General features: G+C 47.5%; 1 protein-coding gene across 1 annotated transcript in view; it reads left to right on the forward strand.

Annotated features, from left to right (window-relative positions):
- POLR3A (RNA polymerase III subunit A) overlaps positions 1–24422 on the forward strand; it is a 47329-nt gene extending 22907 nt beyond the window's left edge. The window contains exons 16-31 of the mRNA XM_043476424.1: positions 1818–1990; positions 3951–4062; positions 5079–5197; positions 6828–6965; positions 8780–8950; positions 9881–9994; positions 14255–14341; positions 14429–14511; positions 17226–17396; positions 18466–18559; positions 18753–18845; positions 19499–19663; positions 20164–20328; positions 20547–20678; positions 21826–21958; positions 23784–24422. Of these exons, the coding sequence (XP_043332359.1) occupies positions 1818–1990; positions 3951–4062; positions 5079–5197; positions 6828–6965; positions 8780–8950; positions 9881–9994; positions 14255–14341; positions 14429–14511; positions 17226–17396; positions 18466–18559; positions 18753–18845; positions 19499–19663; positions 20164–20328; positions 20547–20678; positions 21826–21958; positions 23784–23932 (2099 nt within the window). The 3' untranslated portion in view covers positions 23933–24422. The remainder of the gene's footprint in view (positions 1–1817; positions 1991–3950; positions 4063–5078; positions 5198–6827; positions 6966–8779; positions 8951–9880; positions 9995–14254; positions 14342–14428; positions 14512–17225; positions 17397–18465; positions 18560–18752; positions 18846–19498; positions 19664–20163; positions 20329–20546; positions 20679–21825; positions 21959–23783) is intronic.
- The last annotated feature ends 2704 nt before the right edge of the window (positions 24423–27126 follow it).

Below are 27126 nucleotides of genomic sequence, written 5' to 3' on the forward strand. Positions count from 1 at the left end.
ACTTCCTATTCTTGATGCTCAAATACTTCTTCTATAGGACTCTGTTTCCCACAGAGGGAAGGGCCTGATGCCTCTTTTTTTATAGACGGACCTCAGAGACATTGCAGGTTTGGTTCTAGACCACCATGATGAAGCATGTATAATAATCAAGCAACTCATATGAATGTTTTGGCTTCCCAGTGCATAAAAACTTGTTTGTACTATACTGTAGTCTTATTAAGTGTGCAATAGTATTGTGTGTTCACATGTTGTTCAGTCACTAAGCTGTGTCTGACTCTTTGTGACTCATAAACTGCAGCACACACACCAGGTTTCCTTGTGTTTCCCAGAGTTTGCTCAGATTCTTGTCCATTGAATCAGTGATACTATCTAACCATCTCATCCTCTGCCACCCTCTTCTTTTGCTTTCAGTTTTTCTCAGCATCAGGGTCTTTTCCAATGAGTCAGCTCTTCATATCAGGTGGCCGAAGTATTGGAGCTTCAGCGTTAGTATGTTCAGGGTTGATTTCCTTTAGCATTGACTGGTTTGATCTCTTTGCAGTCCACCGGACTCTAAGGAGTCTTCTCCAACACCAGTTCGAAGGCATCAATTCTTCAGTGCTCAGCCTTTTTTATGATCCAACACTCACATCCATACATGACTACTAGAAAAACCATAGTTTTGATTATACAGGCATTTGTCAGCAAAGTGATGTCTCTGCTTTTTAATAGCAGAGGTCTAGGTTTGTCATAGCTTTTCTTCCAAGGAGCAGGTGTCTTAATTTCATGGCTGTAGTCGCTATCCACAGTGATTTTGGATCCAAGAAAGTAAAATCTGTCACTTTTTCCCCATCTATTTGCCATGAAGTGATGGGATCGGATACAATGATCTTAGTGTCTTACATGTACACACCTTAATAAAAAAAAGACTTTATTTCTGAAAAATGCTAATCATTTGAGCCTTCAGTGAGTCATAATAATAATAGCACAGAGCATCATAAAAATATAGTAATGAAAGCATTTAAAATACCGCGAGAATTACTGAAATTCAACATAGAGACACAAAGTGAGCAAATACCATTGGAAAAATTGTGCTTTTAGACTTGTTCAAATACAGGGTTGCCCCAAACCTATTTTTAAAGAAACAGTATCTATGAAGCACAGTAAAAAAAGATGTACCTGTACAAACTTTCCACCCGGGTTTCCCCATTTGCAGCTCATACGTAACCTCCAACAGAACCTGAGGATTTGTTTCTGAGACTTTCAGACTCAGTGGCCCTCCATTCCACAGCCACTTTTCAGCATCCCCTTCCCCACCCTGTTAATCCAGTTGCCCCTCACCTGCCCACTTGTTACAGGTGTTAGGGTTAGGACTACTGATGGCATATAGTTCCATCAAATGTAGAGTTCACATAGGGTTAGGATTACTGATGGCATATAGTTCCATCAAATGTAGAGTTCACATTTGTTTCTTAGCCTCTATTTTGGAACGATTTCTGAAAAAAAGAATTGGAGCAGAGAGGTGTCTGGGATGCTGAGCGCCAGCCATCCGGTAGCCCACTTTCTACAGCTGGCTCTCAGTCTCTCTTTCCTGTTCAGTGCTGTCTGCTTTGTAATATAGTTGGGACCTCCCTGTGCTCCATACCAGGTTGTGAGCTCTCTGAGAGGAGTTAGTGAGTCTTAGCCATCTTTGTGTAACAACCTAGGGACCGGTACAGTAAGTTTTTGTTTAACTGGCTTGCAGCAAGTTCTCTGAAGGTATAGACTTGTTTCTGCATAACAGGTTGACTAACATCAATGGTTCTCTCTTCCGGCTCTCCCCGCCAACCCTTCTGCAGCTAACCGTGGATTCTCAATCGGGATTGGTGACGTCACACCTGGCCAAGGGCTGCTGAAGGCCAAGTATGAGTTGCTGAATGCTGGCTACAAAAAATGCGATGAGTACATCGAAGCCCTGAACACAGGCAAGCTGCAGCAGCAGCCCGGCTGCACCGCCGAGGAGACTCTGGAGGTGAGTCTGGCTCTCTGGGTCAGCTTAGCTGCCAGTGGCATTGTAGGCCCTGAAGAGAAGCGACAGAGGTGAGTGGAGAAGAAAGGCCGTGGCTTTAGCCCGTCTCTGAGCTGTGCAGCTCCTGTGTGTTTTAATGATGGGAGGGCCTCCCATGAAATCTGCTCCATCCCTTCCAGCTTTCGTGTTCCAGGTAGTGAACAGTTATCTGTTCATTTGGCCACATGGGGCTGCTCTTGTTCCATCGTCACACCTGGGCCCCTTCTGTCCCTAGTACTTCAGTGCTTTTGCCCTATTACCAGCATCCTGGGAGCAGACTGATACCACAGCTTTGAAAGGATGGTCTTTGAAAGAGACATGGTGAATTCATGTTTGAGAGTCACAGTCCAGTCTGTTGCACGTTCCAGTCCCGTTCCAGTCTGGAGCTAAGTTAGCTGAGAACTGGATCTGCAGATGTCAGAGTCAGAATGGCCAGAGTCCCGCATGTTCTCTAAAGCAGCCTGCCTTCACAGTCTGGCTGCACCAGGGCCCTGTCTGACTCTCTTCTGCCTCCAAGTAGCCTGGCGCTCAGAGCTTTAACTCAACTAAGTAGGGAAGAAAGGATTTTTGAAAAATAAGAAAAAATTTTTTTAAATTTTATTCGTATATCTTTTGGTTGCACTGGGTCTTGGTTGTTGCGTGTGGGCTTTCTCTAGTTGCAGTGAGTGAGGGCTGCTCTTCACTGTGGTGCACTAGCTTCCCATTGCAGTGGCTTCTCTTATTGCAGAGCATGGGGCTCCAGGGCACGCAGGCTTCAGTAATTGCCACACAATGACTCAGTAGTTGCAGCTCCTGGGCTCGCTGGCACAGGCTTAGTAGTGGTGGCACACAGGCTTAGTTGCTCCGAGGCATGTGGGGTCTTCCCAGACCAGGGATCAAACCCATGTCTTTCTGCATTGGCAGGCAGATTCTTTACCACTGAGCCACCAGGGAAACCCCAATAAGAAATTTTCTGATGAACTTTTTAAAGCAAAAAGAAAGCAGAGTTGTGTGAGGTGTTCACAATTAGCTCATTCTTAATATAAGTCTTAAAAACAGAAAGAGAGAAAAATGAGGTGTTTCTTTTTTTTTTTTTTTTTGGAGGTGTTTCTCACCTAGAAGATTACTTGAGGCCTCAGCTGCACTCCTCTTTAGCGGAAGCATGATTCCTAGCTGATTGAGCATCATAGGTTGTGGGTTGAGGGATGGCAATCTAGATGAGCTCATGGACAAGAGTATTCCTGTTGAGTCGCCTAATCACATGCCCAGCTGGTGGGAATTCAAGTGTGTGCTTAGCAGAGACAAATTTTACAAACAGCACACGCCACTCAGTTTTAGTACGTATTACATAATGTCATATAAAGTGCAAAATGTTATACATGTGTATACACAGTATACACCAGCATGTGTATATGCAGTAATGTATATAATATATATACAGAGACACTGCTACGTAGGTTATATACACAAAGCTGCATATATTCTACCTCATTGGCCATTTAAATGTTTTTCCGAGGTTTTGTTACTAACCATTTTTTTCTTACACACTGATTACACACACTGGGACTTCCCAGGTGGCACTAGTGGTAAAGAATCTGCCTGCCAATTCAGGAGACATAAGAGATGTGAGTTCTATCCCTGGGTGAGGAAGATCCCCTGGAGAAAGGCATGGCAACCCCCTCCAGTATTCTTCCCTGGAGAATCCCATGGCCAGAGGAACCTGGTAGGCTACAGTCCATGGGGCCGCTAAGAGTAGGACACAACTGAAGTGACTTAACACCTGGAAAATGTCAGTCTGTGGAGATAGGACATCTTGGTCTTCTAAGGTCTGAAACCTTTTATCTGCTGGAAATCTGACATCTCGCTCGAATTCTTCACATTCTCTTAAATGTCACGTTGAACGTCGGTAATCACGTAGGCACCGTGCACCTCTCTCTCCCGCCAGGCTTTGATCCTGAAGGAGCTGTCCGTGATCCGTGACCACGCAGGTAGCGCCTGCCTCCGGGAGCTGGACAAGAGCAACAGCCCCCTCACCATGGCGCTGTGTGGTTCCAAAGGTGAGCGCCTCCTCTGGCTGCTGCTGTCACTGCATTCCCTGCAGGCTGGCTGGTGGTGCTCTGGAAAATGTGCGTCAGGACATCAGGCCTAGAATCCCCTGGTTGTTCGTCTAGGGGTTGGGACTCAGTGCTTTCACTGCCCAGACCTAGGTTCAATCCCTGCTCAGGGAACTAAGATCCCACAAGCTACGCAGCAACCCCCCCTCCACTGCCCCAAAAAAAAAAAGAGCTTCAGGCCTTTTGTTTATAAGGGTGTATCTTTTTCAAATAATGCTTAGAGAAGGAGACGGTTATTTGCATTTTTAGAATGTCTAACTCCATTGGAGAAACTTGTTTATCATGTGTGTGGATTTCTGAGTTTGAGGGTGCTTTGAGTAAACTTGGTCTTATTTTTTGAAGAAAGAAAGAAGAGCCAGGGATTTTTAAAATAATACGTTTGATGATAATTAAATACACTTAAATTTTATAGTTAGCCAGGACCTGAAAGTATTAGGTTTCATGATACTGCACTCAAATTCAGAACCCTGAGCTTTGCAGACTTCCTGTTTTCATAAATTTCTGACAGAATAAAGTCCAGTCTCTTTAGCCTTGCTGTCGTTCACCACATAGTCTCCCGCCTACTCCTGGTGCACACCCCACAGTCCTATCCTGGGTCTCTGCTTCCCACTTTCTGACCCACTTTGGAACTCCTCCCCCACGTTCTCTGTGTGGTAGTCCTAATCTTCTCCAGGAGTCCAGCTGGTTGATGCTGCCTTCTTGAATACTCCCCTGGAAGTCTCTCCTCCAGCCCCACGGTGCTCATCCGCCCCGGGCTCTAGCCCTGCCTGGCCTTCCTTGTGTTACTGGCAGCTCTGTCCTTGCTGTTCCGGTTCTGTCCTTCACTGTCCCTAGAGTATGAACTTGTTGAGGATGGGGGCTGTACCATGTTGTATTCCTGTTTTACCAACACATCTGCTTGTGCTTCAGTTACTGTGATTTTGGTAAATGAATGTTCCATTTCTGACCTGCTTCCCTAGGTTCCTTCATTAACATATCACAGATGATTGCCTGTGTGGGACAGCAAGCTATCAGTGGCTCTCGAGTGCCAGATGGCTTTGAAAACAGGTCCCTGCCTCACTTTGAAAAACACTCAAAGGTAAGCAGGAGTGGATCAGATACAACTTTGAAGGACAACCTACAGCAGCACAAAAGAGTGACCGAAACTCTGAGGCTGCCAATTAGGCGACTCCTAGAGCTGGTATAGAGAGTGGGAACCATTCAGGATTATTCCCTCTGTAGGAATAACTTGATTGAGTCCTGTAGAAGGAGCCTCATGAAACTCGGAGTTGTAAAACTTGGACCAGTGCCCTTTTGTATATTTTCTCTTCTAAGGAGGAGGATGTCAGTTTCCCATCCAACTTTACCTTAAGTAATCTGAATGTGTTGTTATCATTTGTGTGCATTCAATCTGTATGCTTATTTTAGGGAGCACTTACATAAAAGTATAAAGATTTTTAAACAGTGAACATGTGAGCCACAGTGAAACAACCAGGAAATTCCAGGTTCCCTTTGGAATTCCTAAACTGCCTGTAAATGACTTCTGAGTTCCATTGGCCCTCTTGGTCTGGGCACTAGTGTCAGCAGAGTGAGATAGACAGGCCTATATTGGTGTTTTCTGAGATTCTGGGGTAGATAGCTATTAAATGAACAGTTGAGGAACTTAGAGCTGATTTGGTCACTTAGTAATTCTAGATGGAGTCAACTGTTATTCACACTAAAACACAGATGCCCCAGCTCCTCCTGGCCTGAGGAGCTGTAGGACTTATGGCCAGCCCCGCCTGGGGCGATGGGACTGCTGTACTGAAATTGACAGACACTGTATCAGGTGGCCCCAGGAACAACTTGGGCTTTCTGCCCAAGATCAGAATTTGTTAGAGGTCAGGCAGCCAGCAAGTCACTGGAGTGGTACCTGACTGTGCTTATATGGCTCGGAGTCAAAGCCTGACCAATTTAAAAGAGATTCCAAGGACATCTAGTGCCAGACTTTGGGGTAGATGGTACTTGCCTAGAAGTGCCTTTGAGTATGCCAGCTGCCCCTTAAGTGAAATGGGGGCAAGAGGATTTTAGCCTATTCATCCGAATTGTCCTCCAAGGAACACAAACCTGTCTACATCAAAGGCCATTTGGCATTTCATAGGGTGTTTTTTATATGTGGGTTTTTTTGTTTTTTTACAGTTGTTTTTTTTTTCCTTAATATTCACCCATTTAAAGTGTAGAGTTCAGCAGCTTAGTATATTCACCGAGTTGTGTGATCATCATCATAATCTAAATTTTAGGATATTTTCAACAGCCCAAAAATGAATCCCCATAAACTGTAGCAGCACACAGCTATGTTTTGAAGGTGGACAGGTCCGGCCTGCAGGCAGGTATCTTGGGGGTAGTCGTTGCCCCGGAGAAGGCCCAGGTGCCCGCTAAACTGAGACCCGTGACCGCCTGCCTGCTCTAGGAGTAGCAGCCCAAGCTTCGGTGTCCCTCTCCTGAGCCACCTGGCTGCCACTGGCACGAGCACCAGCCCTGGCTGGGACCTCACTCTCCTTGTCTCTGGTAAGGATGGTTTGAACTAAATTATTTCTTCTTTAGGAAAGGGCATAAAACATGGGAGTGCATTGGCCAGGTATTTATAGTCTAAACGTGAGGTGTTTTCTGATTTGAATGGGTCTTGGAATTGTGGACCTTAAACTTTTTTGGTTAGATTTTTATTTATTTTTTTTCCTACCTCTCTTTAGCTCCCAGCTGCCAAAGGCTTTGTGGCTAATAGCTTTTATTCCGGTTTGACACCAACCGAGTTTTTCTTCCACACGATGGCTGGCCGGGAAGGTCTGGTTGACACGGCTGTGAAGACAGCTGAAACAGGATATATGCAGGTAACCTGAAGAAATACAGGCCATTAGCAATGAAGCCGGACAGGTCTGCAGATCTTGACTGCTGAGTGTTTGCTTCTTTTGTACCTGACTTCTGATTTATTAAGTCTTGGCATTTAAAAGGAAAAACTGAGAGATGTAGATGTCCTAAAAATAAACAACACAAAAAAGTAAGATGTTCAAAAAACAAAAAGTTCAAAATCAGTGTCTCCTTCAAGTGGTACAGACCAGGCTGGAACCAGATGTACCAAAGCCCTGCTGGAGGAGAACATGGACCAGAAGTCCCCGGCACGTCTTCTCACTGAGCCACTACTTCCTAATACACGGAGATCGGGTGACAATACCCACCTCCTGATCACACATCGAGAGGGCCGTGCTCACCGTGCCGCCGTTTATGTAATCCATCATTGATGTCACTCTCAGGGACTCAGAGAACCTGTTCCACTGCCTGCAGGAGGGCTTGGGCACTTGGAGGGCTGCCTCGTTCTCCATTGTGTATATGGTTGTAAGAGAGTAGTCTTCGGGGACAGGGCTGAGCTACATGCTTTTTATGCCTGTGTTTCTGAGACTGCCACAGAGGTACATCCTAGACAGCAGAGGGGTGAAAACACATCCTACCTTGTGCTTCCATAAGACCACAAACAAAAGATCTCTCTCCAGCCTCTAATTCTCATTTCTACCTTGTACTCCATAATCCACATTCTGTTTTTGGTTTTTGTTTTGCCGTTGGTTTTGGTTTTCTTTTTTTTTTGATGATTTTATCTGCTTACAATACATGCTGAGGTTAACACTCCAAGTTGCTAGGCCATGAATTGCTGTGGTTTTGTGTCCCTTTTCTCCCCACCACGGACTGAGAAGCACAGCCCTTGGCAAGCAGGGAAACCAGGAGTGATAAACCAGAGATGTGAATGAGTAAGCCAGAATACACAAGGTTGATGAGAGCAAAATGGACTCGAGTCAGTACCCACCTGTTTCCATAACCTCTCGTCTGTCTCCCGTGGAGCATTACTGATAGTGCTTCCCTTTTAATCATCTTTTAATGGGAAATCACCCTTTAGCTTCAGAGTGTGCTTTTGTCAGAAACCTAACAGACTGTGAAATGCTTTTAACACTCTTACCCAAATGTCTATTGACTTTATTTTTTGTCCTTTACCTTTCTGAAGTCGAGAGTATGACTTTCCCAGAGTGGCTTGTTAACCTAGAACAAATTACTTCTGGCATGAGGGATTTTTGTTTTGAAGTTGCCTGGAGGAAGATTTCTTTCCCTTTAACTCATTGAACGCCTTCACCCCGCTGGCTGGAGGGTTCTGCTGGTGGAAGGCTCTCCCTAAGCAGATTTGAGAAATGGCTGCTGCCTGCTGGTTCAAACACAACACCAGTCCTGTTCTCTCTTCTTACCCGTCGGTCCCAGAAGAGAGCCTGCACCAGATCCTCTGTAATTCATATTGAAGTCCACAGGGGTCCCAGATTAATTTGTGTTTAGAAATGCAAAGCAATTGCTTTAATTTAAACCTTAGGGAGACAGAGAGGGAAGGCAGAGCAGCCTAGGAAAACAGTGTTTGCAGAGTCCTTTAGAATTGTATGTATTCTAAAACACAGTGGAGTGTGGAGCATATTCTAAATCCCACTGCACAGGCTAGTGAGGCACTTGTGGGGCCGTTCTTGAGGTCAGGGACTCTTTAAGGGATTTCTAATGTTTTTATGTGATTAAAAGCACTGGTAGCCTTGAAACTCAGTTGTAAATATCAACCTTCGTACACGTGACTAGTGCTCTCAAAACACCTGAACTTTCATCTCCTTTCCTCCTCTTCATTCAGAGAAGGCTCGTCAAGTCCCTGGAAGATCTTTGCTCACAGTATGACCTGACAGTCCGCAGCTCTACGGGCGATATCATCCAGTTCATTTACGGGGGAGACGGCTTAGATCCTGCAGCCATGGAGGGGAAAGATGAGCCCTTAGAGTTTAAAAGGGTTCTGGACAACATCAAAGTAAGATTAAGCATTATATCTGTGAGCATTTTCAAGGATATTTCTTTAGAATAGATGTGCCTTTGGCATAGCACACAGTTAATGCTGTCATGTCTACCCAACCACTGAGATAGTGTTTGTCTTTTGTATTCACTTTGCATAATTTTCCCCAGGTATTAAGGAAAGAGAGTTTCTCAGTTGCAAAGTCTAGTTATTGGTAGTAAACCAGTGCCAGTGGAAGAGGGCTTTGTCTTCTTACCAGTGTCTAGTAAAGTGTGATAGAGACCGTGTGAAAGTCATGGGTGTGGAGAAGCAGGCCTGTTTCGCATACTTTTAACGGGGGATATAATTTAGAGCAAGATTTTTGAGAGGTAGCTGGACGGTGTTGATCTGAATTTAAATCTGGGTGCCCTTGAGCAATACTTAAATTTCACTTATAGGAATTTGCCCTACAGAAATGATCTAAATGTGCCAAGAATGTTCTTCCAGCATTGTTTATAGCAGACACAGGCCATCTGTGGAGGACAGGTCAAACATGGAATGGTCTGTCCACAGGGTAGGGTGCAGTGTAAACACTAAAACTTTGAGGGAAAACCCATGAGCTTGGGGGTGGAGAAGTATTTTCACACTTGAATTTTTTTTTTTTTTTTTTTTTTTTTCATAACAGCAGTTTATGGTTTTAGGGCAGATCTGGGGTGGGGTGAAGGTTGGGAAGGAATGACCCAAAGCCACTGAATAGCCCACAAGCCGTTATGTAAGGTGGAGTATCAGTTTATGCTGTTTTCACCTTCGTATTAAAGATAGAGTCTACAATGCGTTTTAAAAGACAAAAACTTCACAGGTTGCTGAAAGCTCACTCTGGGTGAGGTTGTTTTGTCTCTTATAAACTCCTTCACTGAATACTGCCCCCTGCCCCCCTCCAAATCACACTGTTCTCTTTCGATACTCGAGGCAGTCTTCCCGTGCCGGAGCGAGCCTGCTCTCAGTAAGAACGAGCTGCTCCTCAGCGCCGAGTCCATCATGAAGAAGAACGAGTTTCTCTGCTGCCAGGACAGCTTCCTGCAGGTGAGCTCTGCGGGGGCTGTGCCCCTGACTTGGCCGTCACCAAGGAATCATTCCCCAGGTGCCGACAATGAAGTGTATAAGCTGGGGGTGTTTATGTAAGTGTTTCTTGTTAGAAGATTTAAGAGTGGCCCAGGCAGGAGGATCTCAGCAGTCCACATAAAGAATTTATCTCATGTCTTTTTTAGTTTGTCTTTTGCACAAGTGTTTCTCTGGTAGAAGATAAGTGCTCTAGTTAAGAGAACTGTTTTGGTGTTTTTTTTTAACCCTGTCCCTATTGCCCCCTGCCACCCAGTTTTTCATCCTGTGGGCCAACTCCTCCCTCAGTAGTTCTGAAACCCAGTAATTTGTAATAGAGCATTGTTTTAATGCCATTTATTGTGTTTTATACAATAAATGATGCAGTAGTGTTTATTTAATACCATCATTATTTTAAATTGCTTTTTTTCTTTTCACAATATGGCTTAGAAATGTAGTCATTCTTCCTTTTTCTTCCAGGGACCTGTTACTTGACATCCTCTTAGTTTTTTAGTTTGCATTTTACAGACCTTCTCCTTTTTATTGATAATCGTGGTTATCATCAAAAGCAAAGGAATACAGGAGTCAGTACATGGTTCCCTGCGTATACTGATTGGTGATTCAAATATAGCACCAAATATATCCCTTGAAGTATAAAAAAGTAAAAACAGTAAGACACTTAAGTAAGGATATTTTAGTTAACAGCTCTTCACTCTTTGACATGGTAAGATACAAAAGGTGAAAAAGAGACTCTTCCAGATTTTAATACATTTAAAATTAAGAGCCTAGCTAAGCTGAGTGCCTTCATTTTGTTTTTGTTGCTTCACAATTTTGTTTTTTTAAGTAACAAATGAGAGGTGGGATTTGGTTTTTCTCCATGACTATATTCACTTATTTATGTTTCTGTTTCTCCTCAAAGACCTTAACTGAGACAGGCTATGAGAAATACAACGAGGTAACGTGCTTCCACGCTGTGGCTGCCGAGCAGGGGGCATGGCTGTGCTGCGCCCCAGCAGTCTGCCAGCCCCAGGCACTGCCGAGCGGGCCCAGTGCGGCCGGCAGGGCTTCCCCTTCATCACTTGGCCCAGGCCCTTGCTTGCCTCAGATGTGGTTTGACAGTGGTCCCCTGACCAGCAGCATTTGTGGGTTCAGTGAGCACTTGTTCATCCGTCCCGTCCCCATCTGTCGCACACCCCACAGATCCAGGGCCGCAGAGGTGACTGAACATGTCCTCACCCTCCAGTCACTCAGTCTGAGCTCAGGGTTGCCGAGGGATTCCAAAACTTGCCAACCAGAACAGATTCATATGAGCTGAGAAAACGTCATCTGACTGTAGTGTCAGAGCTGGGGAGGCAGAGAGAGCTCCTGGGTGACGCTGAGCCCTAGCCCTGCCAGAAGCCGACAGCCAGGCTCACACACACGCTGCGGGCTGAGTGTGAGCGTTAGCTGCTGGTCAGCCGTGTGATTAACAGCCTGCCGGTTGCCGTGTTCTGAGTTCCCTTGGTATGCATGAGTTAATCCTGCCGAGTTCTTAGTGGCTTATCTCAGTTTCCCCTTCCAAAAAGGGAGCTTTTTTCCTTTTAATCTAACTTCCAGAATATCTGCCATAACTCTTGGGTGAGGGAACTCATTCCTTTTAGCAAAGCTGCTGCCAGAAGCATGTCCACATGGGTGGCAGCTAAAAGCTGTCCTTTGCAGCACCCGAACTGGGAAATGGTGTGAGGTGTGTGCTGTTGACTGCTCGTATGTACGGACTTCCTTAACAGATGAAAATCCCCTGGATCGGCTTGGCCTTGGGTTCTGGCCCCAGTTTCCCTGTGCCAACAGGTGGGGCAGCCTTGAACACCTGGCAGGCAAATGGCAACATGTGGGTCAGGAGGGCTTTCAGAGGCTCGCCTTAAAGGACACAACCACAGCTAGATAAGTAGGCTCACCCATTGAAGGACGCTCTTAATACTGAATGATACAGAAGAGAAACTAGGTGGCAGCGGGTTTTATTGCTGATGAGGATCCCACTTGAAGGCAGAGCCACCCCAGGGGAGGTTGTTCCCCTACCCTCTCCAGCTCTAAGTTCTACCTCTGATTTGTAACAACTATATCTGAAAAATGTGGCCTCTTACCTGTAATTAACAAGTAAGCCTGTGGAGTCTCCCTTTAAAAAGAGTCTTTTGAGAATTTTCAAGTTCTTTTACGTTAGTTTAAGTTCTTTCTTAAAGAAAAGTCTTTCTGCATAGAATGATGGCTGAGTGGCTTGGTAACCTTCCACTCTGTGTTGGAGAGGGGAGTTGACCAACAAGGACAGTCATGGGAAGCCTGTGTTCGTGAACAAGGGACAGCCCAGGTGTGTTGGAGTCCACCCTTATAGCCCCCCGATCACCTGGGCTCCTGGGAGCCAGTGTGAAGTGTCCAGCGGGCCAAGACGACTTTGCAGAAAACCCCTCCCCTGAGTGTAGACTGTGCAGAAACATTTGACTTTGTAGAGGGGCCTATTCCCTTGGCCAAGCCATGACCTTATTCAGCCCAAATGGCCTGAGCTCTAGAATGATGGAGCCAGTGTCCTGCCGCCCTACAGGGCACCACGCAGGGCAGCAAGTGACTAAGAAGAGTTTGTGGACATAGACCGTGTGGACCCCAGAAGTTCTCGTTTTTTGCTTTCAGAAAAGATAGTAACTAGAAATTGCTCACTAGTCTATGGTAGGCTAGAGAGATTTATTTTTGCAATGTTAGGACAAAACCTGGCTAGTTAAGTCTCACAATATCTGTAAATGCCTTATAGAATTTTATTTTTGCGAAAGTGGGCTTCTGGTCCAGTCTGCCCTTTGAAACATTTGTTTCAGACGAAACTTCAGATATTTTCAGCTGTGATATAGATTGAGTAGACACTGGGCAGGCATGCTGGTCTTCTGCTGTGGTTATCCTCACTTGAGAAACAAGACCTAGTGAGGCTTTGTAGCCATCACAACAGTTGTCCGCCCTCGGGCCTGCCCAGGGGTCTGTCCGGATGTGTGGATCCGATCTCAGCCAGCCGCACAAAGCACCTGGATGCCTGCGCTTGGCCAGAGTGCCCCCCAGAATTATTGAGGGAAATCATATTTCCCTGAGGGTCACTGAGAGGAAGCTAGTCTATCCACCCTTTCCCTTACTGTCAGAAACACCCCTGGGTGAAACCAGAGCAGCAGATGCGCTTTCTCTGAAGGATGCAGCTACTAGATTGCATGCGTCCTCAGCTCACCTGAGAGGTGCTCTAGGAGTCAGCCCACGGTGCGTGGTGTGTGCTGGCAACAGGACATGGATGTGTGTGGTCCATTAAACACACCACACCCTCTGTGAGAACTCCTCAAAAGGAGATGCTGGCTGATCCTGGTTCTAGGAGCAACCACAAGGCTGGGTTTACTTCACAGACACATACCAAATTATAAAGCATATGGGTTTTCCCCTCAGACTAGTTACCAGAAAACTTGGGCCTGTCATTTCTAGCCATGCCCTATGGATCTTCCATACAATGTAATTCTCTTCACCTTCTTTCTTGCTCTATTTTATCATTATCCCAGGGCTTAGAGCTCTATTCTTAAAATACAGCGGGAGCAACAGATAGGCTGATATTTCATTTCCAGCTTTGAGGGTGATTTCCTGGAGGCCTTACAAAGTTCTGACTTTGTGTGGGAAGGGAGCCTGAGACAGGGGAGTGAGGCAGAGGTGAGGGTCAGAGATAGAGGTGGGACCTGGGAGTGTTTCCTTTGAAATGAAGGCAAGCTGAAGGCATGTGCTTGAAATGTGCATAGCGTCTACAAAGCCAAGCTTTGTAGTATTTAAGTTGAGCAGAACAACTTCAGAAGAACCCCTCAAAAATTTATCAGCCTTAGAAGTACAAGTGGTACAACAGTACTTACTCTGGGCTGCATGAACGTGGGCAGCAAGGGGTTCCAGGAGAGCAGGGGAGAAGGCGGCAGATGGAAAGGGTCATCCTATGTGCTGGGTTAGCACTGCAGATTCATAGGAAGCATCATCAGAGTAAAAAGACCTGAGAAACACTTTAACGGATGAACAATGTGTCCAGGGTATGGGTAATGTGGTGTGTTCCATGGAAAAACATTTCGTAATAGAACCGTATCCACGTATAGTATCTTATTTAGCCACCACTAAAGTAGGAAGGATTCATCACATTACCAAGTTTACTAAAAAACAAATCATGTTGTGCAAATCACTGAGAAACATATATCTGATGTTTGTTGTGTAATCTTTCAGGAGATAAAAAAGTTTATCAAGGAGGTTTCTGAGAAGATCAAGAAGACCAGAGATAAATACGGCATCAACGACAATGGCACAACAGAGGTAGTGGCCCTCCCCAGTGGGTCAGGAGATGCAGAGGGTTCACCATGCTGCCGGCCCTGACCCTGAACTTGGCTTTTGTTCCTCTAGCCCCGTGTGCTGTACCAGTTGGACCGGATCACCCCAACCCAAATAGAGAAGTTTCTGGAGACATGTAGGGACAAGTACATGAGGTGAGGATGCTAAATGTCTCAGGCTGCCGGGCAGTCCAGTGGGTCTCTTGCACCCTTCCTGTTTCCCTAGGAAACAGAATCCTGTGCCCACATCACTTACCAACTGCCATCCTTGAGCAGGTTCTGTCACCTCCTCTCTTGGGCTCCAGTGGGTAGACAGGCTGAGTGCTTTGCAAAGAAGCGCAAAGAAATTTCCAAGCATTGTCTTTTCATAGGGAAACTACCAATATATTTGGCAAGGGCTGGCTGCTTTGTCCACCTGCAGTACCATGTGTGAGCAGAGCTCTTAGGTCTTCTCCAGTCATCCCACGCTGACCACAAGTAGCCACACAGTGTTCACTGTCATCGTTGGACCCCTCTGAGCATGACTCCCCCTCATCTGTACCTGTAACTGCTCTGTGTCCATTTCTTCCTCTGCCATAAGCCCAACCCGGGTCCTTGCCAATTCTTTCCTGACCCTGATGGCATACGTATTTTTTCTGTTGAAAGGAGATAATCAGAAACCTCCCCAGCAGTTTTGGGGTTTTAGTTTTTTCTTTTTGTTTTTGGCCACGGCACAAGGCTTGCAGGATTTTAGTTCTCTGACCAGGGGTTGAACCTGGTCCCAACAGTGAAAGTACAAAGTCCTAATCACTGGAGTGCCAGGGAATTCCCTGGTTTTGTCTTTTAATTGAGGTATAGTTGACCTATATGTAAAAGTATATAAAATGGGTATATTTAAATGGGCTTTATATAAGATAATTGCATCTCTTTTGTTTAATTGTATTATGGAGTAGGGGCTTCCCAGGTGGCTTAGTCGTAAAGAATCCTCCTGCCAAGCAGGAGACTCGGGTTCAGTCCCTGGGTCAAGAAGATCCCCTCAAGAAGGAAATGGCCACCCATTCAGTATTCTTGCTTGGGAAAATTCCATGGAAAGGGGAGCCTGGTGTGCTGCAGTCCATGGGATCGCAAAGAGTCGGACACAATTTGGCCAACTAAACAAACAACAGATAGTTGACCTACAGCATTATGCAAGTTTCAGGTGCAACCATAGCAATTCAATATTTGTATATATTGCAGAAAGATCACCATGGTACATCTGGTTACCATCTGCCACCATACAAAGATACTGTATCATTTTTTTTTTTTTTTTTAGTACTATGTACTTTTTTTTTTTTTTTTTTTTTTTTTTTTTTTTTATTAGTGGAGGCTAATTAACTTATCACAAACATTTCCAATGGGTTTTGTCATACATTGATATGAATCAAGCATGAGATTTACAAACACGTATTCCCCAATGCGCCGATCCCCCCTCCCACCTCCCTCTCCAACGCGATTCCTCTGGGTCTTCCGAGTGCACCAGGCCCGAGCACTTGTCTCATGCATCCCACTGGGCTGGTGATCTGTTTCACCATAGATAGTATACATGCTGTTCTTTTGAAATATCCCACCCTCACATTCTCCCACAGAGTTCAAAAGTCTGTTCTGTATTTCTGTGTCTCTTTTTCCGTTTTGCATATAGGGTTATCGTTACCATCTTTCTAAATTCCATATATATGTGTTAGTTTGCTGTAATGTTCTTTATCTTTCTGGCTTACTTCACTCTGTATAATGGGCTCCAGTTTCATCCATCTCATTAGAACTGATTCAAATGAATTCTTTTTAACGGCTGAGTAATATTCCATGGTGTATATGTACCACAGATTCCTTATCCATTCATCTGCTGATGGGCATCTAGGTTGCTTCCATGTCCTGGCTATTATAACGTGCGTTGCGATGACATTGGGGGTGCACGTGTTTTTCAGATCTGGTTTCCTCAGTGTTATGCCCAGAAGTGGGATGCTTGGGTTCATATGGGCAGTTCTATTTCCAGTTTTTTAAGGAATCTCCCTACTGTTTTTCCAATAGCGGCTGTACTATTTGCATTCCACCAACAGTATAAGACAGAATATAGATGCAATGGAAACAAGGAATAGAAAGCCAGAGATAATCCACGAAAACCGTTGGACAGAGACCTTATCTTTGGGACAAATGGAGGCAAGAGATATACAATTGGAAAAAAGACAACTCTATTAACAAGTGGTGCTGGGAAAACTGGTCAACCACTTGTAAAAGAATGAAACTAGAACACTTTCTAACACCATACACAAAAATAAACTCAAAATGGATTTAAGATCTAAATGTAAGACCAGAAACTATAAAACTCCTAGAGGAGAACATAGACAAAACATTCTCCGACATAAATCACAGCAAGATCCTCTATGACCCACCTCCCAGAATATTGGAAATAAAAGCAAAACTAAACAAATGGGACCTAATGAAACTTAAAAGCTTTTGCACTACAAAGGAAACTATAAGTAAAGTGAAAAGACAGCCTCAGATTGGGAGAAAATAATAGCAAATGAAGAACAGAACAAAAGGATTAATCTCAAAAATATACAAAGGGCAATTCCTGGCAGCTCAAATTCCAGAAAAATAAATGACCCAAATCAAATGGGCCAAAGACTAAACAGACATTTCTGTCCAGAAGACATACAATGGCTACAAACACATGAAAAGATGCTCAACATCACTCATGATCAGAGAAATGCAAATCAAAACCACAATGAGGTACCATTACACGCCAGTCAGGATGGCTGCTATCCAAAAGTCTACAAGCAATAAATGCTGGAGAGGGTGTGGAGAAAAGATACTGTATCATTATCAACTGTACATTTCATCCTTTCTTGTTTCAGGGCACAGATGGAGCCAGGTTCCGCGGTGGGTGCACTCTGTGCTCAGAGCATTGGCGAGCCAGGCACCCAGATGACCCTGAAGACTTTCCACTTCGCAGGCGTGGCCTCCATGAACATCACCCTGGGCGTGCCCCGCATCAAAGAGATCATCAACGCCTCCAAGGCCATCAGGTGCCCTCATCCATCTCCCTCTTTTCCTCACACTCGTCTGTCATGTCCTGGAGAAACAACGTTTCTCTTGTCACGAGTGGGTGTGTGACAGATGCTAGCAGACAGTACCTCAGACTCTGGAGCAACACGTGCTAGTGTTAACCCAAGACAAAATGTCCAAACTGGAGAGAGTCAAAACTGAAGCAATGGTTCTTTGTGACCACAAGTCACATGAGAGAAACCTAAAAAAATGCCTGGAAAAATTGGAACCATGTGTCATTGTAGACGTCATCCATCTGAGGTTATTATTCCCAGCTTCACTGGTCCTGATGATGTGTCTGTGACTCGACTTGGGGCCATATTCTGTGACAACACTCCCCCAGCCCAAATCCCGCCCCCTTGGTGATTTCATGATAGAATTTGTAGGTGACCTGAAACTAGGAAAGATAAAAATATTTTATAGCGCATTCAGTGACAAAATCATGTCTTACCTATGATCTGAATGTAACGAAATGACAATACAGCATTAAAGGAGAGAACGCCATACTTGGTTCTGGAACAGCACCTGTCCATGTCCAGGGTGGCAGGAGCTCTGCCTGCCGCCTCTAAGTGAGTCAGATCACCAAGGAGTGTGTGTTCAGGGGATGCCATCCAGGATGGCAAGGGTGGAAGCTACTAGCTAGTAGCTGGAGGAGCTGGAGGTGTCCTGGAGGGGAGGTTGTGGGGGTGGAGTGGGGTAAGCTATAAGTGACATGATTTTGTCACTGCGCATGCCATAGTATACAAACCTGTAGTATACAAAGGGTCAGTTTACTCAGAGAACAGAACTGAAATAACTACATATTAGAACCAAAGAAGAAAAGGTAGGTTTGCTTGGCCAGGAAGACTGTTCTGAAAGTCACTCACTCACTGATGGAGTGGATTGCCTCATGAGCACGGGTGTGTGCAACCCTCAGTGAGGACTGCGCCTGACTCTAGGGAATGCTCAGTACAGTAAGCTGCAGTTGCTGTTAAGATGCCAAACGCACCCGGGCTTACCGCAGTGTGGTCTTCAAGCAGCCTCGTAATCCTCTGCCCTTCCTGCCCACAGCACTCCCATCATCACAGCACAGCTGGACAAGGACGACGATGCAGATTACGCTCGTCTGGTGAAAGGGAGAATTGAGAAAACCCTCTTGGGAGAGGTAAGACGAAATCCCTCTTGATAATAAGAAAACTAAACCAGCTGCATTGCCAGGACGTGTGAGAACCACTTGTAGTGGATTTACCAATCCATGTATCCATGCTGCTCTGTGTCCTTAAAGGAGAGAGGGAGCCTCCTCTGCTCTGAGGGACAGGGAAGTGACTGACAGATGTTCCAATCTTTTGACACTGCAGATTTCAGAGTACATTGAAGAAGTGTTTCTTCCTGATGATTGCTTCATTCTCGTCAAGCTCTCCCTAGAACGGATCAGACTTCTGAGGCTGGAAGTGAGTCCCATAACTACATGCGTGAAGGAAGTTATCCCCTTTCAGTCCCAAGACAGATGCTAATTAATTAGGGCAAGAGCTATGCGTAGCACGGGAAGCCCCAAAGAGGCTTCCGCTTGGTGTCTGTCCTCTGGATCTGTTGTGCCTTCACATTCTGTCTACCCCTGGCCCCGGCACAGATATCACCACCTAGAGACACGCAGGAAATTAGTGGAGGTGGTGTGCAGACCACAGTGCCTATTTGCTGTGACACAGCATGCCAGCAGGTGGAAGGACCGGCTGTGTCAGCTGTGTCTTACCCACCTGTGGATCCCCAGCGCAGCAATGGCTGGCTCAGGATATGTGGGTTGACCTGGCTGCTGCTTATTGGCATTTATAAACGGGTAACAGTGGCAAAACGGATTTAGGAGGGGTGGGTGGTAGGATCTACTTTCTTAGTGAATAAAGCAGAGGTGTACATACAGTACATACATACACATATATCTCTGGTATTAAAATATCACAGTACCAAAAAAGACATGATGAGGAGAAAGATTGAGGGGAAATAATTAAAAAGGCTCCTTAGTGGGGCAAGATGCTGAAAGGCCAAGAAACACAGAAGCCACAGCCTCCAAATCCCGCCAGTCACATCCCGGGCGTGTGGCCCCCCACAGGTGAACGCTGAGACGGTGAGGTACTCCATCTGCATGTCCAAGCTGCGCGTGAAGCCCGGCGACGTGGCCGTGCACGGGGAGGCAGTGGTGTGCGTCACCCCCCGAGAGAACAGCAAGAGCTCCATGTACTACGTGCTGCAGTTCCTGAAAGAGGATCTCCCCAAGGTGAGTCGCAGGTCGCCTCCCCAGGTGGTCAGGCCTGCCGCCTGGAGGTGCGTGAAGGGAGGGAGCACATTCATGTCTAAGCTGCAGAGCCAGGCATCAGGGAGCGTAAGGGCCGCCGAGACTGAGGGTGGCGCCCTGTTCCTCCGTTTCTTTGCCACATCCCCGAGGAGTCAGGCAGGTTCAGGTTTCCTTCTTTGCACTGCCTCGCCGTTCTGCCCATTCAGCTTTTCTCTGTTCTCTCATAAAACTGGTGGTGGAAGAGGGCACGACCCCCTGAGCTTCTGCTTCCCCCCTCCCCACCCACCAGCGGCTCAGGCAGCACACAGGCACTCCCGGCTTTGGCGCGTTCCTGGCAGTCACCTCTGAGAGACGGGGTGATCACAACCACAAACCCAGGCTGTGACACCCCCAGTCCTCGCAGCCACTGTGGTTTCTGACTGCTGGGTGGGTGAGGCCGTACGCACTGCGGGGTCTCGAGCCCTCTGTATCTCTGAGTCCAGGTGGTGGTGCAGGGCATCCCGGAGGTGTCCCGAGCTGTCATCCACATCGATGAGCAGAGCGGGAAGGAGAAGTACAAGCTCCTGGTGGAGGGTGATAACCTGCGGGCCGTCATGGCCACCCACGGCGTGAAGGGCACCCGGACCACCTCCAACAACACATACGAGGTACTGCTCACAGCCGAGGTTCCTACAGTCATTCCAGCTCCCTCCCAGCACATTCCTCTGACCCAGCTGTTCACTCTGGGTCTACATCAAAGACTACCCCATACTCTATCTCTGGGAAGGGATACAGGGTGCTGGGAACCTGCAGGGCAGAGGAGGATATGAGGGCAAGTTGGGGAGCCCTGGATGTGGCTGCCTCCGATCATCTCTGCCCTCCGCAGGTGGAGAAAACCCTGGGCATCGAAGCTGCCCGGACAACTATCATCAACGAGATCCAGTATACGATGGTCAACCACGGCATGAGCATCGACCGGCGGCACGTGATGCTGCTGTCCGATCTCATGACCTACAAGGTGCGTGGGGGCCTTGTGGCTGCTGTCGCAAACCTGGTGTCAGGAGCGCGAGACTTGGAGGGCATATATGGTGTGTGGCTGTGATGACCACCATTACCCCAAAGCCTGAGTACAATGGTCCAGCTGGGCGTGCTGGTAAAATTCCAGTGTGAGAAATGCAACCTCATGGCAGGAGGCAGGGCATGGTTTCTATCCTAAAAGAAAATTAGCCATTGCCAGAAGCCTAAGGATTCCGTGACAGCCTGAGGTTTATGTCCTGTCGAACCCATTTCTCATACTTCTGTAGCCATTTCTAGGTGAAAATCTGACTGGGGGACTGAGTTTGGTCCGCTGGTTGGTTTTTGTTTTTGTCTCTTATACCAAAAATCTTTCTCTATCAGTGCCATAAGGCATGATGCCTCCACAGACAAACTTGTACTGTATTGCAGCAAATTCAGAAACTCGGTGGGAGAAGTGACCCATTTCCTACCACCCTGTAGTAAAGACAGTCATTTTAAAGCCTTCCTTTCCATTTTTGTTCTATACACATGTTAGATTACTACAGGTAAACAGTAAAAATGAGCATGTCATTTTTATTGAACATTATAAGTATTTTCCATATTGCTATGTAGTTTTATAAAGATACTTTTTAAATGATGGAATTATTTGGGTTTTTATTTCTTTGAGCCGTAAGAAACATCTTCAGAAGTATTTTTTTTTCTTTTAGGAAGGAGGGGTGCAATTTAGTTCCCCGACCAGGATTTGAACCCAGACCCTCAGCAGTGAAAGTACAGAGTCCTAATCACTGGACCACCAGAAAATTCCCTACTTCTCAGTTTTTGTTTAGTTCATTTTCACTGGCGAATAGTTGATTTACAATGTTGTATTAGTTTCTGTTGTATAGCAAACTGAGTCAGTTATACATACACGTATATCCAGTCTTTAGTTTCCAGTTCTCAATTCTTTGTTGAGTGTCAGGATCTGTGCTGTCAGCGCCAGTGGCCTCAGAGGGACACAGGTGGGACAGATGGTTGTCGGGGTCCTTCTCAAACCTGGACTGTGACTTGAGCAGCAGCCCGGCTGCCTCTTGCTTCTTCTGTTGAGGGGGGCAGGGGCTGCGTTCTGTACCTGGCGGGAGTCCCCACTCTGGCGCTCTCCCTCGGCACAGGGTGAAGTCCTGGGCATCACCAGGTTTGGCCTGGCCAAGATGAAGGAGAGCGTGCTGATGCTGGCCTCGTTTGAGAAGACGGCCGACCACCTCTTTGATGCTGCCTACTTTGGGCAGAAGGACTCTGTGTGTGGTAGGTTTGGTGCTTGCAGCAGCCTCACCAGAGGCCTTTATGGGTTTTTGTTGGTGTTTCGTTTTGTTTTTTACAATTTAAACCATGGCCAGGGCTTCTCTAGAGGTGGAGAAACTGAGCAGGCAGAGCTTTGACTTGTTTAAGAATAAAGTCGCAGCTCACGGAATTGGAACTAACAAAGCCTGACTGTGGCAGCCTGCATCCCCTGCATCGTTTAGAAGGCTGCTCAGTCAGGACAGAGGAAAGGTCGCCCCTGGGCATGTAGGAATTTTCTAGCCCTCAGAAGGAGAGTCAGCTACTCTGGTCCTGCCCCAGGCGCTCCTGCCGTCCCAACTCCCTGAGCAAGGCAGCTGGCACGCTTCCACCGGCTGCCTTGTATGCCATCTCAGCACGTTGCTGAGGCCTGGGTATCAGCCCTTTCACGGTGAGAAGACCCAGGGCACTAACTCGTTATGAGTCTCGCCCTGCGCTGGCCTGCTCTCCCCACACGGAGCCTCTCTGACGGGCCTAGGGGAGAGGGAGCCGAGGGGTGGCCGTCACAGCAGAGCGCTGCTCCCCCCGCCCCAGAGTGCCCACTCTACTCCAGCCTTTCCCGTGCCACGGCAAGGCCCTGTGGCCTGAGCTGGGAGTGAGTCTGGGGCTCAGACAGCGACGCCACACCTGGCCCCCGACGCTGCTGCCGGAGCCCTTCGTCCTCGTGGCCATTTCCCCACTCACCTCCTTGTGTGGAGTCACCGCCCAAGGTGATGGTCAGATGGGACCCAGGCAGTGTATGCCTAGTTTTTGCTTCTAAGATTAGGGTCACAGGTTGCAAATAGAGGGAAAGAAAAATTACACAGTTCTTTACTATACGAAGGGTGAAAGGAAAGAAAAGAAGGCAGAGATGGGGGCAGGAGAAGGGCAAGCCCCAGGCAAAAGTGAGAGCAAGCCTGTTTGCAGGACTGAGACCCAGCACCTCCGCTCCCCGACGAGGACACTGGGCCCCCGTCTTGGCTGCTGCCCTGCTGCCCACCCTCTCCACCTCTGACTCCTTTAGGGGCCTGGCGTGGACACCCTGCCCCAACTTTAAAATCTTCTGGTCCTTTGCATGCTGTAACTCAGTGTCAGCCCTCACTCTGTGTTGGGTTTTAGTTTGATTGCCTCTCTGGCCCCTGATAGCACAAAGCCCAGAACATAGCAGATAGACACTTGCTTATTATAGAACCAGAAGCCTCATGCGGAGCCCAACATTTAGATCTCAGAAAGCTGAAAGGGAGCTTGGAGAAAGAATCTACACTATCGCCTAACTCCTGTCACTCCATGAGGGGCCCTGCCTTCTTAGTGTTTCTGATTCAAGCTGTGGATTCCGAGGTTGGGGTGTTGTTAACCCTGGCCCACCCCCGACCCCTGGGCACAGAACAAATCTGTGCTGCTGTTTCCATGGGGATTGGCATCTGCTCGCTGTGGTCCCAGTTGCTTGTTCCCTGGGCCCTAAGTTAAGGACATGCTGGGTGGCAAACTCGGGGTTTTACATCATTCAGTGTATCCTTGCTGTTTGAGTTTAGTGCTCAAAGGTGAGGCCCACACGATGCCTGTGGCTCAAGCACAAAGGCTGCTAAGCCAGCAGCAGGGCTGTGAGTGAGCACTCCCTTCAAACAGATGCAGGAACTCCCCCAGCCTGCCCAGGAGCACCAGGCCATGCCTTCCGCATCCATAGATGAGGAGTAAAGTGAGCAGCCCTGGTTCAACACGTTGGGGCTGGGACTCCAAGTCAGTCTCTCTGTCCTGCTTGAAGACTTTCCCAAGTGTGGAGAAGCTCTCTTACCTCCTTTCTGGTTGGTTTCAGGGGTATCTGAATGCATCATCATGGGGATCCCCATGAACATTGGCACTGGACTCTTCAAGCTGCTCCACAAGGCCAACAGGGACCCCAGCCCTCCCAGGAGGCCCCTCATCTTCGACACGAGCGAATTCCACATCCCCCTTGTCACCTAGTCCAGGAAGAGGAGGCTGTACCTGACCCTGGCTCCTTGTCAACTGGAAAAGGGCTGGAGGCCAGCAGCCAACCCATGAGCTTTGTGCTCCCCGGGACCGAGGCCCTGCTGCGCCCACCATGCTGGCTGTTGGAGAAGGTTCCTGGAGTCCTGGGAGCCGCTCATCCCATGACCCCAACCATAGCACAGTGCTTGGTGGGGTAAACTGGGATTTTTCTGTCTGTTTGAAACCTGCTTAATCTGGGGACAACTCTGCACCTCCTGCCCACCCCACCTCCATGGACTTGTGAGAAGGCCCCAGCCAAGCATCTCTGCTCATTTCCACCTCCCCTGTCCCTCCATCCACTCACAGGGGTCCCAACCTGACCAGGAGCCAGTTCTAAGCCCTAAAGCCAGGGCACATCTCAGTTCTTCTGTTCCCCGGTCATGCTGGCCTCCCAATGTGACATACTAATGTAAATATTGTTCGTATTATTTATTTGTTCACTGAAGAATTTGGAGTTTTTATTGTTATTTTAGTTTTCCTTTTGAAACCCAAGAAGCTGTGGAAACCAAGAGAGCCAGCTTTGAAGCATCACTGGAAAAACTGGTTAAGCAAATGGGGCTGTCTGGGATTTGAAACTGAGTTGAAACTGTCATGAGGCCAAGCTGCTCTCAAACACCTTTTGCAGACACCCCTGCCACCCCCTTTTTGTCTATTTCCAATGCCCATGGGGGCACCTGAGTCAAACTCATTCTTTGTGGCCTGTAGAAGCCTCTCCAGAGTTTACGGCTGGCTGAGGCGGGGACTCCCGGTGTACATGGAGATGAGAAGTGGGACTGGTCCAGACCCTCTGCACTGTCTGGGGGGCATCCATACTCTTCCTGAGGAATCCACACGTGTGCCCTGCCTCCTGCAGCTGAGGCGCACACCAGATAGGTGCAGAACCAGAGGCCTAGAAAGTGCCCCAGGAGCCTGGCATGAGAGGGCCCTCTGGGTGCAGGCAGGCACCAGCTCTCAGGGGTGAAGCGGTCACCCAGACAGGAAGGGTGGGGCAGGGGTGGGCACCCGCTGGAGTTGACATTCCCCAGGCGGCAGCGGCAGGTTTCTCAGAGGACATCTGTGATGATAACACACGTGAGGCTGTGAGGAGGGACCCGGCAGGGTGTCCCAGAAAGACCCGTGTTTCACTGCCTGCTTGGGCTTCTGCCAGTGACTGCACCATCCATTGTTGATGGGGTTTCCAAGGCTTACAAGGGGGTTTTGTGAAACACCAGGAAGAAACGTACATAGCTTGTCTTCCAGAGAGCACAGGGATTTGCTCACAGAGACGGTGGTTCTTTGTGCCAAATTTGCTCCTTGGGATTGGCCTGGGGCCACAGAGAAGGATCTGTGGTGGCCATAGCTCTCCTCTAAGAACGTTGTGTGGAGCCAGTCCTTCCCTTCCCTTCCCAGAGCCAAGCTGCTCACTCTGGCATTTCTTCCCTCCCTGGGGGCCTTGGAAAACCTAGACTGCTTGGTCAGAAGTGAGATGATATAAAAAATGGAGCTTTGACCCGGTTTTCTGGCTCCCTGCTCTTGAGACAAAGATCAACCTCTGAAACAATAGCTGGTGCATCTCAGTGTATTAAGCTACTGGAAGACACAACAGTGCAGGCCAAAGAGATGAGCATCTATTTTTGAGTGAGAAGATGGTTTGGATGATTAAAGAGGGTGTGGTAAAAGAAAAGGGAGGCTCAAAGAATTCAAGCAGTATTTTATAGAATTACATTCTTTGGTCATTCCCTAGTTGAGTCCTGACCTTCTGAGTTAATGCTGCTAAGGTACTCTGCAAAGCCCTGGATTCTTGGGTGCGTGTTTGGAACGAGTGCTTTTTCCCCCATACTGACATAAGTTAGGAGTTCTTGAGTTATTTTTTGTCAATGCTCGGGTTTCAATTCTACCAAAGTGAGTCTGGGCTTCCCAGGTGGCACATTGGTAAAGAATCTGCTTGTCAATGCAGGAGACACAAGAGACGCGGGCTTGATCCCTGGGTCAGGAAGATCCCCTGGAGGTTACGGCAACCCACTCCAGTATTCTTGCCTGGAGAATTACACGGACAGAGAAGCCAGGCGGGCTACAGCCTGTAGGGTCACAGAGAGTTGGACACGACAACGCAAAATTAGTTTGGCCCCACACCTATGAGGTTAACCTACAAAGGTTAGGTTGCCAGATTAGGGTTAGGGTGCCAGATATGAAAAAAACTGCCATTTTTCACATTTAGCTCCCGCTGTATCTTTGAACTGACCTGGCCTAGTTTAAGACAAATGGTTGAGTCCGTTAATAATGCTTATCCAGGTTTGCCCCGTGAAGCCTCACAGTGGACTCTGCTTCTCTCACCCAACCTGCCAAGAGCCACAAGACTGGCTTCCTAAAAACTGGGAAGTAACTCCTGGGCTACACATGAGGGCCAGGAGGGTGGAATTGGGTGATGGAAGGGACCGCCAGTGCCCGCCTCGCTCTGTGTGACACAGAAGCTGGAGAGACCATGGCCACAGTGTGCTGCTGTGAGTGACGAAGGCGGCACCTCTAGGAGCCTGGCCTGGTCTCTGGCAAACACTCTGACTCCCTGGGTGAGGCATGTGGTTGCAGTGGATACAGGCTCTGGGTTGGATTCAGACTAGCACGTGGTTCTGGGAAGGGGCACACCCCCAGTGACTGAGATACCCTCGCCACCAGCCCTGCCACCCTAGGCGGTGTTGACTGGTAAACCCTGCTCCGGGTTCCCCAGGGCACATCCTAGGGGCGGGAGTTAAAATTCCCCCTAATCTGATCATCTGCCCTGGCCTCCGGCTTTGTGCAAACACAAATCAAACACTCAAATAGCATTGTATACTGAAGATTGAGCTCAACAGAAGGTTAGGATTTTATTCTGGCCTATTTGGAAGAAATAAAACATTTAAATTCTGCCTCATCCATTAACAGACACGTATTTCTGACTGGTGATCTGTCCAGTCCTTGACCCTTTTTCCATCCTTTGTACATTGGGATCAAAATAGTGACTGACTCAGTCACAGCCCCGCCCCACTTTGTTCAGCACTTTGGGGGCGGGAGAGACATTCTGGAGTCTTTCAGTGTCTGTCAGATCAGAGTTAAATACAGTGCTATGTTTCTATTTCAGGGTCTGTCCACGTGTATTCACACTGATGAATGTCTGATTCAATCTGACACTATGT

The sequence above is a fragment of the Cervus canadensis genome, chromosome 8 (genome assembly GCF_019320065.1).
Source record: "Cervus canadensis isolate Bull #8, Minnesota chromosome 8, ASM1932006v1, whole genome shotgun sequence".
NCBI classification, from domain to species: Eukaryota; Metazoa; Chordata; class Mammalia; order Artiodactyla; family Cervidae; genus Cervus; species Cervus canadensis.